Source organism: Pygocentrus nattereri, chromosome 23 (assembly GCF_015220715.1).
Source record: "Pygocentrus nattereri isolate fPygNat1 chromosome 23, fPygNat1.pri, whole genome shotgun sequence".
Taxonomy (NCBI): domain Eukaryota; kingdom Metazoa; phylum Chordata; class Actinopteri; order Characiformes; family Serrasalmidae; genus Pygocentrus; species Pygocentrus nattereri.
This window is the reverse complement of record NC_051233.1, coordinates 30,246,139-30,258,637: the sequence shown is the minus strand read 5'-3', so window position 1 is coordinate 30,258,637 and position 12,499 is coordinate 30,246,139. Positions and strand designations below refer to the sequence as shown.

The 12,499-nt window shown below is 44.7% G+C and overlaps 4 protein-coding genes across 4 annotated transcripts; all 4 read right to left on the bottom strand.

The window, feature by feature from the left end:
* Positions 1-365: 365 nt before the first annotated feature.
* LOC119262268 (histone H4) lies at positions 366-748 on the bottom strand. Its single transcript, XM_037533591.1, has one exon. It carries the CDS (start codon positions 724-726, stop codon positions 415-417), a length of 312 nt encoding a protein of 103 aa, XP_037389488.1. The 5' UTR covers positions 727-748; the 3' UTR covers positions 366-414.
* Positions 749-1,720: 972 nt separating this feature from the next.
* On the bottom strand, positions 1,721-2,576 carry LOC119262262 (histone H1-like). Its single transcript, XM_037533584.1, has one exon. The coding sequence runs from the start codon at positions 2,555-2,557 to the stop codon at positions 1,946-1,948; it is 612 nt and encodes a 203-aa protein (XP_037389481.1). The 5' UTR covers positions 2,558-2,576; the 3' UTR covers positions 1,721-1,945.
* A 2,833-nt stretch (positions 2,577-5,409) lies between these two features.
* LOC108414108 (histone H2B) lies at positions 5,410-5,818 on the bottom strand. Its single transcript, XM_017686892.1, has one exon. It carries the CDS (start codon positions 5,806-5,808, stop codon positions 5,434-5,436), a length of 375 nt encoding a protein of 124 aa, XP_017542381.1. The 5' UTR covers positions 5,809-5,818; the 3' UTR covers positions 5,410-5,433.
* Positions 5,819-9,597: 3,779 nt separating this feature from the next.
* LOC108414107 (histone H2A-like) lies at positions 9,598-10,002 on the bottom strand. The gene has a single exon (XM_017686891.2). The coding sequence runs from the start codon at positions 9,982-9,984 to the stop codon at positions 9,598-9,600; it is 387 nt and encodes a 128-aa protein (XP_017542380.1). The 5' UTR covers positions 9,985-10,002.
* Between the last annotated feature and the right edge of the window lie 2,497 nt (positions 10,003-12,499).

Sequence of the window (12,499 nt, the reverse complement as noted above, 5' to 3'; positions counted from 1 at the left end):
AAATTACTTAACCAAGTCATTGTGTTCCAGGATTAAATAGATCCATATAACGCATTTAAGATTCTTTTAAGGGGTTTTGAACGGATCTATCGGCTTTTACTGGAAAACAGCGCTGGCGTTTGACGGTTTCCGTTGTAAGAGGTGTAAGTTGCGACACCTCGATGGCTTTACTGACTAGACATTAGGTTTGAAAGTCACCGCAGTCGAGTTATGAAATACCCCCCTCATTCTCGACTGTTGTGCTGGTGTTACACGAAAAAAAAAAAAAAACACAAAGACACTATCACTTTCCTCACAAAAAACTAAAGTGGACAAACATTTCTACTAAAAGGGTCATAAGGAGCAGCTCTTCTGGTGGGAGTGTGGGGGGCTCTTAAAAGAGCCGTTGGGTTTGTGGTTGTTCGAGTCGAGCGTTTAACCTCCGAAGCCGTACAGGGTTCGGCCCTGACGCTTCAGGGCATAAACCACATCCATGGCAGTGACGGTCTTTCTCTTAGCATGCTCGGTGTAGGTGACGGCATCCCTGATCACGTTCTCCAGGAACACCTTGAGCACACCGCGAGTCTCCTCGTAGATCAGACCGGAGATACGCTTGACACCGCCACGGCGAGCCAGACGGCGGATAGCCGGCTTGGTGATGCCCTGGATGTTATCGCGGAGCACTTTGCGGTGACGCTTAGCGCCTCCTTTACCAAGACCTTTGCCTCCCTTTCCTCTTCCGGACATTTTCGCTGATTTTCCTCCAAGTCGAAACTCAAAGTTTGAATGAAGCTGCTACGCTGAACGCACCTTTTTATGGTCCTCTACAGGACCTAGTTGAAACCAAGGAACCACCGGAGGCGGAGCTACACACAGACACTACAGAGAAACGCACAAAGCAGAAACTGCCATGAATAATTGCCCAACGTACAGAAGAAAAAAGTAGCCGAGAAGAAAGTCTGTAAGAATAACATAAGGCCAAAGCATGTGAACACGAGTGTGTGTGTGTGTGTGTGTGTGTGTGTGTACGGTTACATATTTTGTAGGAAATAAAGCTCTTATGCACGTCACTGGTGAAGCTTGTCCGCCATCATGTGGTCAACCCGTGAACTGGCAGATCCGAAAAAAGACCCTCAGAATCCTCCTGAAGATGCTGATCTACTGTATGAAATGATGTGGTTTAGTTGTAATAATTGCTATAAATTATATACGTATACACGTCCTTGTTTTCCCGCCTCTTCCTCGCTGTTTTCCCGCCTCATTTCCGCTCTAATCCTAATCCATGTCTCTGCTAATGGCAGCTTGGTACTTTCAGTATTGATCACCATTTACAGAACACGATGTGAATTTATCACCATTTCCCCTGCGCAGTATAATAAACACTCCATGTGCGATATATATAACCGCATATATATTTAAAATCCCTCTATAGAGTAAATATTAAATATTCTTGAGCTTCTATTTAAATAGTTTATATAGTAACTCCTCACCGTCCCATATGTGATATAAACTAGTACCTCATGTGCAATATTCCTTGTGAATTTCGGGAAAAATATTGCTACAAGGTAAACATCTCAGCAATTTCCTTATTTATAATTCTTTATATTGTTATTTTTGTTAAGAATATAGTTCATTTTTTTATTTGATTTTGTTTAATTTTAATGTTTAGTTTCATATATTGTCTATACAGTAACAAGTGAACTAAAAAACCTTGTTAAGTACTTAAAGTGAATTACTCGCTTGTTAATTCTCTTCTCACTTCTCTTTTACTCGAGTGCCTCGCTGTCCCTTCGCTGCTGTAACACGGAGAATTTCCCCGCTGTGGGACTAAAAGGATGTTATTTAACTTTAATAACTTTGTGCAGGACGAAAGAAAACCGAACTCTTTGAGTGGAAAATGTGGGGGGGCTCTTAAAAGAGCCGTTTTTGAGCGGGGAAAACGGGGCACGAAGGTAAAACGGCGAGTTTACTTCTTCTTGGGGGCGGCCTTTTTCGCCGCCTTGGGCTTGGCAGCTTTGGGTTTGACCACCTTCGCTTTCTTCGGGCTCTTGGTCGCCTTCTTCGGGGCCGCGGGCTTCTTAGCTTTCTTGGGAGACTTGGCGACTTTCTTGGCGGCCGCCGGTTTCTTGGCTTTCTTCGGCGATTTCTTGGCAGCTGCGGGCTTCTTCGCTGCTACCTTCTTGGGCTTCTTAGCAGCGGCGGGCTTTTTAGCGGGCGCCTTCTTGGCTTTTGGCGCGGCTTTCTTTGCCACCTTCTTCTTGGGCTCGGCTTGTTTCTTGTTGAGCTTGAAGGAGCCCGAGGCGCCGGTGCCTTTGGTCTGCACCAGAGTGCCCTTCGTCACGAGGCTCTTGACGGCGATCTTGACGCGGGACTTGTTCTTGTCCACGTCGTAACCGCCGGCAGCCAGAGCTTTCTTGAGGGCGGCGAGAGACACGCCGCTCCTCTCCTTAGACTGCGAAACAGCCTTGACGATGAGCTCGCCGACGCTGGGGCCGGCTTTCTTGGGCGGGGCGGCGCGCTTCTTCTTGGGAGCTTTGGCCGGCGGGGCGGCGGCTGGAGCGGGAGCGGCTTCTGCCATCGTTCTGATTTTGCTGCGATCGGAGAGAGAATGAGCGGAGCTGTGCTGTTCAGAGGAACCTCCCTCTCAGGCGACGGGCCGCCTCTTAAAAGCCACATGAGAACGGTGAAGACTCAACCAGGCGGGCGCTGTGCAGCCATACCTCAGTGACGCGCTCGCACTTGTGTTTTCTCGTGATATTTATCGGGTAAAATAAGAGCGAAAACGTGGATCGTTGAGCGCCCAACGGCTCGATCCTCTAGAAGAGGCTCTGTCGTGTGTCCTGAGTCCGGGAATGAGCGCACAGCGACGCCTCGTTTCGCAGGGCACACTCAAGAGGGCGCCGCGCGGTCGCCGCTCCGAACGAGATGCGACGCTTTTAACGCGATAATCGGTGGAAAATGGTGGCAAACGGCGACGTGAGCCTTCTGACAGCTTGACGACCCATTCGGGGAGAGCCTCGGCGACGGCGCGGGGGAACAACGAGCGGTCAAGCGCCCTGTTTATTATGGGTAAAACGAGCTTTCTTGGAGCGAGTAAAGCACACGCGTAAGCAAGCGGGCGCCATGGGCAGAGCTGCTCTCTACTGATGTCCTGGTGTATAAAGCGCTTTATATAAACTTTGACTTGACCAGTGGTAAACAAACCCCCAAGCTCCTTCTCACTCTAATTAACTTCATTTTAATTTCTCCCTCACCCTAGTGGGAAGTAGCCATAAACTTCTTATAAACTGACTAGAAATAAACCTCACTGTTCTCTGACCCTAACGTCACCATAAGCATGAGCTCTGGCCCAAAAAACTCCTATGGCTTGCTCCAACTACTTTGAACTCAGCAACAATCAAAGTTCTTGACCTAAATATATTTTCACTTTCACTTCACCATAAACCTAAAGCCTCGCTCTAAATCTGCTATGACTTTAACTACATGATGAGCCTGAGGCCTAGCTGTAAGTCTGATTTGACCTACTCTACGACATGGGCTTAAAGCCGAGCTCTGTACCCGATTGTGGTTGGTTAGTGTAGTGATTAACACCGCTGCCTTCTACGCTGTAGACTGGGGTTCAATCCCCACCTGGGTAAACACCCTACACTAAACCAATAAGAGTCCTTGGGCAAGACTCCTAACACCACCTTCGCCTACCTGTGTAAAATGATCAACTGTCTGCCAGATGCCATAAATGTAAGTTTTAATTCTCATTTCATCAGAAGTCTAATGATACATTTGAGTTCACTCTTACTCCATCACAAGCCTGATGCCCTGCCCTAAGCTTACTTTGATGTTCTTTAACTTGAGCTACTGTTACTCACTCTAACTTTACTATGAGCCTAGGGTCTAAAGCCAAGCTCTAAACCCACCATCACTCTCTCTCTAGCATAAGCCTGTGGCCTAGCAGGAAAGATCGTACTGCTCATGGTCTTCTTTGGAAGTCCAAGGCCTTGCCCTACACTGACCTTCACGATCTCGGAGTTCAGCGCTACAGCAGCTGTTACTCTGACTACTGTATAAACCTGAGGCTTAGCCATAAATATCAATAGCTAGAAACCTCAGCTTGGAGGTTTTGATTCACTCCAACTTCATAAGCATAAAGCTTTGCTCTAAACCCATTATGTGTTTGACTACATCAGATGCCACATTCCTAGCTGTGAAGCTTCTGATGCTTTTCTAAATAAATCTCAAGCCCAAAGCCCAACCCTGTACCCTCTTTTACTCACTCAGACTTCACCATAAGTCAAAGCTGAGCTCAACCACTCTGACTACAATTTAAATCTGAGGTCTAGCTGGAAAGCTCCTCTCACTTTCTCTAGCTTCACGGTGAGCTTAATGACACGTCTTGCACCTACTTTTACTTTATCACCACAGGTCCTTCATAAACTTGATGGCTCACTCCCTTCTTCCTCTCACTTTTAGTAACTCCATCAGGAGCCAAAGCCCTAGCCTTATGTTTATTTTAACTTCATCACTAGCCTGATGCCAAGCTCCACAGCTACTTTAACTTACTCTGACTACTTTGAAGACAAAGAACAAACCTACATAAAACTACTTTTGCTTCCTCTACCATCATCAATAGCCTAAGGCTTAGCTTTTAACCTACCTGTACTCCCTGGCACCTTATCATCAGCTTAAGGCAGGGGTGTGCAGTCTTATTCACAAAAGGCCGGTGTGGCTGCAGGTTTTCACTCCAAACAAGCTGCAGCACAGCCGACTTCACTTGTTTAATTATTTGGTTTCAGTCTTAGAGTGAAAAGGCCTTAGAGGATGAGACTGGGCACCCCTGGCGTAAGGACTGCTTTCCTGTAACAGCTTCGTGCGTATCTATATTCTTTAATGTAAATAACTATTTTGCACTTCTGGTTAGATGCTAACAAAAATAAATAAAACTGTCCCGTGTTTGACTCCCTGTAGACAAAATGTTATCCACTTAAACTGCTGCATAACTCCACAATACAATACTAAAGCTTTTATTTTATTAAAGCAGTTTGAATTTTCTCCATTCATCACACGCACCACCCTGAAAAGCTTTTGAATACAAAGAACATTGAAAGCTTACAGCTATTACTGTAATTAGCAAAATGTGACACATGAATTTTTTTTTAACGATCTTCAGACCGCACCTTTAAATAGTGTTACTGTTACATACAATATGTGCGATGGAGGCAGATCACGCTTTCAACCAGCGCCCATTATCCAAACAGAAACTACGTGCAAAGAAATTGCGCGGGAAAATTCAAACGAACCTTAAATAATTTCAGACATCCGCTCAAAAACAAGACGGAAAAAAAACCCCACAAACCCACACACCACTTTCATTTTCATAAACGGAGAAAAGCTCTTAAAGCGAAACCGTGGGTGGCTCTTAAAAGAGCCGTTGGGTTTGACTTGAATCTTCGGCACTTCTTACTTGGAGCTGGTGTATTTGGTGACGGCCTTGGTGCCCTCGGACACGGCGTGTTTGGCCAGCTCGCCGGGAAGAAGCAGACGCACGGCGGTCTGGATCTCCCTGGACGTGATGGTGGAGCGTTTGTTGTAATGAGCCAGACGGGACGACTCACCGGCGATGCGCTCGAAGATGTCGTTAACGAAAGAGTTCATGATGCCCATCGCCTTGGAGGAAATGCCGGTGTCGGGGTGGACCTGCTTCAGCACCTTGTACACATAGATAGCGTAGCTCTCCTTCCTGGACTTTCTGCGCTTCTTGCCTCCCTTGCCGGCCGTCTTGGTCACGGCCTTCTTGGATCCCTTCTTCGGGGCGGACTTGGCTGGTTCAGGCATGTTTCTTCTTTTCGAGTTAGACTGAAGAATGAGGAGGAGCGCCCGGCACCGGCTTATGTACACTGCGATATTCAAAACAGACAAAGCTCCGCCTTCACAGTGCTATCAAATGGCCATTGGACGACGATCAACGGCTCGCTTGGCGGACATCCCCCAGCTCTCATTCACTCTCCTCCTTCTCCCCCTCCTCCTCCTGAAACTCATCCAGAATGCGACAGCACGATTCGTCTTCAAGCTGCCCAAGTTCAGACACCTCACCCCACTGCTGCGCTCCCTTCACTGGCTTCCTGTCTTTTATTGGTAGCTAGCAAAGATACTTTCTCTAGATTGACAAAGCACTTCTTGTAAGTCGCTCCGGATAAAAGCACCTGCTAAATTCAGTAAATGTAAAATGATATTTCAACATTTTACTAAATTATCTCATTCTACACATTCACATTGACCACACGATGACGACCACGCTCAATCAATGAAAAATATCACCCTTTATCTACATTATGAGCCAGAGGCCCAGCTGAAAAGTTCATTTTCACTTCCTCTAACTTCATAACACTCTCTAAACAACATCTCTAAACATAGTTTAGCTCACTAACCTCATCATAAGCTTGGGGCATAGTTCTTTAGGTACATCTACCTTCTCAGCACAGCTTCATCATAAGCATGATGTCTTGCTATGTCCCTCTTTTCATTCACTTTAGCTACCATAGAAGCCCAAGACCAAGCTATTAACTGATTATTCACTAACTTTAACTTCCACTATAGAATTATAGTAAACACAAACATCTACAATTAGTCTCATGATCTAGTTAGGCTGAATGAAAGGAACTACACAGCAAGACATTGTACTCATGAGGAATCGCGAGTCAGCAAAAGTAGCCTCACAGCTAAACCTCAGGCTTCATTATTTCACTGCATTAAGGCCTGGGGCTCAGAAATAATCCACTCTTTGCTTTCTCTAACATTATCATGAGCATACGGCCTTATCTTTACTACTTATCATTACTTCATTCTGCTTTTGACAACACGCCACACTACACAGTATTCCAACTATTCCCTGCCCACCACACCTGATCCAGTTCACAGTCACTTGATGAGCTGGATCAGGTGTGCTGAGTCAAGGAGCTGCTACTGGGAGAGAAGAATAAATAACAGGTTTCAGCTCTGAGAAGGTTGAACACTGCTCTAAACTCATCAGCCTAAGAACTGGTTGAGTTCACTCTACCTACAGTATAGCAACCTTTATTCGTTTTGTTCTAAATACTGTTTATTTAGTTCTATAAAAATTTGTATTTTCCCTCACAACATAAATCTCTTCTGACTCCACTCTGAAAAACCTTTAAATTCATAAATACACACTAAAACAATAAGTGCATGAAAAGAGTTTGTAGATAAACAGCGTTAATTGTTAATACAAATGACTTGTATTCATGAATTCACATGCGAACACAAAGGATGAAAAAACAAAAATAGAGACCAACATTTTCTCACAATAAAAGAGACTTCCCTCCCACATCACATCCTCATGCCTTGTCACTGCATTTAATTGTACCATATTTGCTTAAACTGCCACTGAATAAAATATGTATAAATAGGAATGAAGTTTCACCATTTAATAAGCAGTTTTCATCACAACACAAAGGGTAAAAAAAGAAGCTACGGAAAATTGTGATCCACACTAGTGATGGGATTTTCGGCTCTATTTTGAGATGCGGCTCTAATGGCTCTTCTTACTGTGGAGAACCGGCTCTTTCGGCTCCCAAGCAGCTCCCCATATATATATATTTTTACATTATTAATTAATTAATAGCTTAAACCTAATTTTATAACATTTTGTTTCATTATTGACATTGTTAAGCAATTGTGATGAGTAAAAATGCTGCATAGCAATGCTTTATAAATAAAACTTTTATTATTAATTTATCACAAAATAGCACCACTTCCACAAAAAGGCTGGGATGTAGGAATGGGGGCAGACGTGGCAGCTGAAGAAGCAGTTAGAGTTGATATTATTGCACCTGAAGAAGTAGCTGCAGTTGATGCACTTGCACTGTCAGAAGGTTCCCTTTCTGGTCTCGAGTCCTCCAGCAATACTGATGAGTGTGATGTCCTCATGTGCCTGTGCAAGTTGTTTGTCGAGCCTGCTCTATATGAAATGCTGACTTTGCACAGTCTGCACTGCCCTGGAGCTCGACGTTGCAATAAAATGAGTCCAAATCTTGCTACGTTTTCTGTCACTCATTTTCACACCTAGGCCTATTGTGTTCTCACAGTCTCCCCTTCTTTCTGCCGTGCTTCTTGACCGCTGTATGTGTGTCGGATCTGTGGCACTTGCAGAGCACAAGCGCAACGACAGGGAGGCGGAGAGACAGCGAGATACTGAAGGAAAAAAACGGCTCCCATCGTTCACTTCAAAGAGCCGGATCGTTCGCGAACGACACATCACAAATCCACACAATAGAGTATCTACGGGCAGATTAATAAACTGCTCAGGAAAGTGAGAAATAAGTCACATCACAGCACTTAAGAGCTCGGAGTTTCCTAGAAAACTCACTCTTTTGGACTGAAACAGTGAGGTGGCTCTTAAAAGAGCCTTTTGGGTGTTTGAGGAAGTTGTGGTCGCTCCGCTGAATCTAAGCGCGCTCTCCGCGGATACGGCGAGCCAGCTGGATGTCTTTAGGCATGATGGTGACTCTCTTGGCGTGGATGGCGCACAGGTTAGTGTCCTCGAACAGACCCACCAAGTAAGCCTCGCTGGCCTCCTGCAGGGCCATGACGGCAGAGCTCTGGAAGCGGAGATCGGTCTTGAAGTCCTGAGCGATCTCCCTCACCAGGCGCTGGAAGGGCAGCTTGCGGATCAGCAGCTCTGTGGACTTCTGGTAGCGGCGGATCTCGCGGAGAGCCACGGTACCGGGCCTGTAACGGTGAGGCTTCTTGACGCCGCCAGTGGCCGGAGCGCTCTTGCGGGCAGCCTTAGTAGCCAGCTGCTTCCTCGGGGCTTTACCACCGGTGGATTTACGGGCGGTCTGCTTGGTTCTTGCCATGTTGCTTGAGCTCTACTCTTCTCGCCGAAAAACAGATTGAACCCGTGTGTCCAACACGGCGCATTTATGCATTGGAGCAGCTCTCCGCCCACTGGGCGGCTTGGATGTGCCCGCCTCCCATTGGACGGCAGTGCTTGCGTCACTTAAACGCTATTGGGCGGCTTCTGTCGCGCCAACATTTTCAAAACACAAGGCACTGCCCCGAAGCCGTGGCGGGCTTCTGCATTACAGCTAAACTAATGAGCATTTTCCTTCTTTACACAGGGTGTGTAATATTATTCTGATATTCTGTTGCTTATACCGCCGGAACAATATAAGAGAAGAGGGGAAAATATTTCAAGGGACTTCACGGGTCCCACAAGTGTTTGAAGCTGTACCATCATTTCATGCAGCTGCGTGAGCTGGGCGTCTTCTTTCGCGCCAACATTTTCAAAATAAAAACGCTGTGGCCTCTGCATTATTCAGGATCTAATTAGCATTATTTTTCTTCTTTACTCGCGGGGTGTAAAGATATTTTGATTTTTCTTTATCATTTGACACCCGTTTATTTAACCTTAACCGCGCTATTATAACATCGTTGTTTTCACTTTGTGTTTGAGCAAAGCAGCTTCCAAATCGTATTCAGTGTAAAGTCTCAGCCACGTTTCTATTTTGTTGATATGAGGTAAAAAAAACTGCACTTCCATCGCAGAGATGGGCGGCTCTTAAAAGAGCCTTTGGTTGTTTACAAATCAATAAAAAAAACAATTTATTTGGTCTTGCCAGTCTTCTCGGTCTTCTTGGGCAGCAGGACAGCCTGAATGTTGGGCAGAACGCCACCTTGAGCGATGGTCACTCCTCCGAGCAGTTTGTTGAGCTCCTCGTCGTTACGAACAGCCAACTGCAGGTGACGAGGGATGATACGAGTCTTCTTGTTGTCGCGAGCGGCGTTACCGGCCAACTCGAGGATCTCAGCGGTCAGATACTCCAGCACGGCGGCCAAGTAGACGGGAGCACCGGCGCCGACGCGCTCGGCATAGTTACCTTTACGCAGAAGTCTGTGGACACGGCCCACGGGGAACTGCAGCCCAGCACGGGAGGAGCGAGTCTTGGCCTTCGCCCTGGCTTTACCGCCGGTCTTGCCTCTTCCACTCATCTTGATCTTCTATCTAAACAGTGAAGCGCAGCTGAAATGAAAGACTCCGCTCTCCGAGCGCCCTTCATATAGACAGAGCGGCTCCGCTTCCATTGGTTGAACTGTTACGGCCAGCTACAACCAATCCGCGCCGTCAACGTTTAGGGTCCGCCCGCTGTTAAGTCAACAGTAAATACAAACATGAAATGACAATTTTAGAGTAATTACAACAACCAAACCAAGAGTATGGTGTGCAAGATTCAACACGAGCACTAGAGCTGTAGCACTTATTTTCTACACAAGCTTTGTTTTATATTTGCTTTGTGTTTGAGGAACAAATTCCCAAAAAGCCTTAGTTTCTGAGATTCCTCCACAGAGGTGGAAAAGAGCACAAGCTCCAGCTTTTGAGCTGACTCTAAGCCTTTGAATCATTAACCCTCAGCTCTTAGTAACCCTAACATGGGCCCAACCTTTCTTCAAACTCTACTGCAAAATTAAGCTTAACCCCTGTCTGATCCTTATTTGATTGAACTTAAACTCCTCTCAAACCTAGTGGGAGCTAGGTGTGAAATACTCAGACTACAACACAAGCCTAAAGCTTAGCTCCATACCAACTTTATTCTACATTTGTCACAAGCCTAATGACTTTCCAAATATCTCCATTCACTCGCCCTAACTTCATCATGCTTAATCTGACCTCAGCGACAGTCAAAGTTCTTTGCCTGAATCTGTTTTCTCTTTATTTAACTTCAGCACTCAAGGCCCAGCTCTAAATCTAATATTACTTACTCTACTAACTGCATTATGAGCCAGAAGCCCAGCTGGAAGTTTACATTTTATCTTGCTCAAACAATATTTTCCGGTTAAAGCCTAGCTCTGTACTTGGTTTTATTTCTTCAATTTCGTAAGTCTTAAGCTTACTTTGATGTACTTTACCTCTAACACAAACCAAGGTCTTAGCTCTACAGCTCCATACTTATTCTGGTTACTTTATAAGCCTGGTGCCCAGCCATAAGTAAGTAGCAGTAGCTAGAGAGACCTTAGAGGGTCACTATTCACTGTGACTTTTTCATAAGCATGAAGCTTTTCTCTAAACCTATTACATATTCTACTACATCAGATACCAGATGCCTACATCTCTAGCCTAAAGCCCAGCCATGTACCCAGTAATACTCACTCACTTCACCATAAATCAAACGCATAGCATCACTTACTCTAATTACAATAAAAGTCTGAGGCCTGGCTGGAAAGCTTGTTTTGCTTACTCTAACTTCTTCATAGGCCCAAGGCCTAGCTCTACACCTACTCTTACTAAATCTATCTATATCAAACGCATAAGACATAGCTGCAAACCTGCTTTTGCTTTCTTTAACTTCATTGTAAGCTTTATGGCATGCTTTGCACCTGCAGTTGGTTTACCATCTGAACATCTTCATAAGCCTGATGGCTCGCTTTTTTCCTCTTTTCCTTCCTTTTCTTTTCCTTTACAAACTATACCAGTGGCCAAAGCCCTATTTATTAACCTGTTTTTACTTACTTTAACCTCAGCAAAAGCCTTGGGCCTAAAGGGAAACCCACTATTGCTATTTCTGAGCCGGAATTTGCAGTATATGGTTTTACATTCTCATTAAGTGCATCACGAACTCAAAGCCTCGCTTTGTGCTTTTTTTCTATAACTTCATCAGAAGCCGTCTGCCTTGCTCTGTACCTCCTTTCATTTCATTGGGTCATATACTTGGTCTACATCTAAACCTGATATTGTTGCTCCGGTGTGTGACCCTATATTCCAACAAAGGGTTAAAACAGTGACATGATTTACACATCAGATCACTCATCAGACTCTGCCCTCACAATCAAGAGTGGTTTCATTCGCCCGTGACAGTGCATCAGCCAGCAATCCGGCTCCAAAATCACTCACAACCCGCTCGCTACTGTTATATTAAATATAAACAAAGGGCTTTGAGTTTACATTGATTTTGAGTATTACAAATACCTGCTATTAAATATGCAGCTCAATGTGTATCAGAGTTTTAGCGCTGAGCATGAATCCAAGAGGACAGAAAATCAATAAAACATGTCCACATTTTTACTCATAAAAACCAATAGAATGAATCGTCGTCAAAATGATTGCACTTTCAGCTCACAGACACTTAAGACTAACAATTTCTAAAAAGATAACTATAACTGTACAAAAATACAAAACTTTGTAAAATTGTAATCAGAAATTACCCAAACTCATAAAGATATCATATTTCTGTTAGCATTTACAAGTCAAAAAATGACATATCTGAGTAGCCCACAGCCTCCTGAAAATAACACCATATGGAATTTGTGACCATCACACATTATAATTGCAATTGTAATTGACCCAAAAAATACCAAAAAAACATCCCTGAAATTGTAGGTTTCTAAGGGTTAAATGACAGTATAAGCCTGAGCTCCAGCTCTGTACCTCCTTTACACATATACAGCCCAGCCCTAATCTCACTTCTACTTTCTCTAACCTCATCATGTGCCCATGGTCAAGCTCTAACTA

Coding starts and splice junctions, on each gene's coding strand:
- LOC119262268 (XM_037533591.1), bottom strand. CDS start 726: ATGTCCGGAAGAGGAAAGGGAGGCAAAGGTCTTGGTAAAGGAGGCGCT.
- LOC119262262 (XM_037533584.1), bottom strand. CDS start 2,557: ATGGCAGAAGCCGCTCCCGCTCCAGCCGCCGCCCCGCCGGCCAAAGCT.
- LOC108414108 (XM_017686892.1), bottom strand. CDS start 5,808: ATGCCTGAACCAGCCAAGTCCGCCCCGAAGAAGGGATCCAAGAAGGCC.
- LOC108414107 (XM_017686891.2), bottom strand. CDS start 9,984: ATGAGTGGAAGAGGCAAGACCGGCGGTAAAGCCAGGGCGAAGGCCAAG.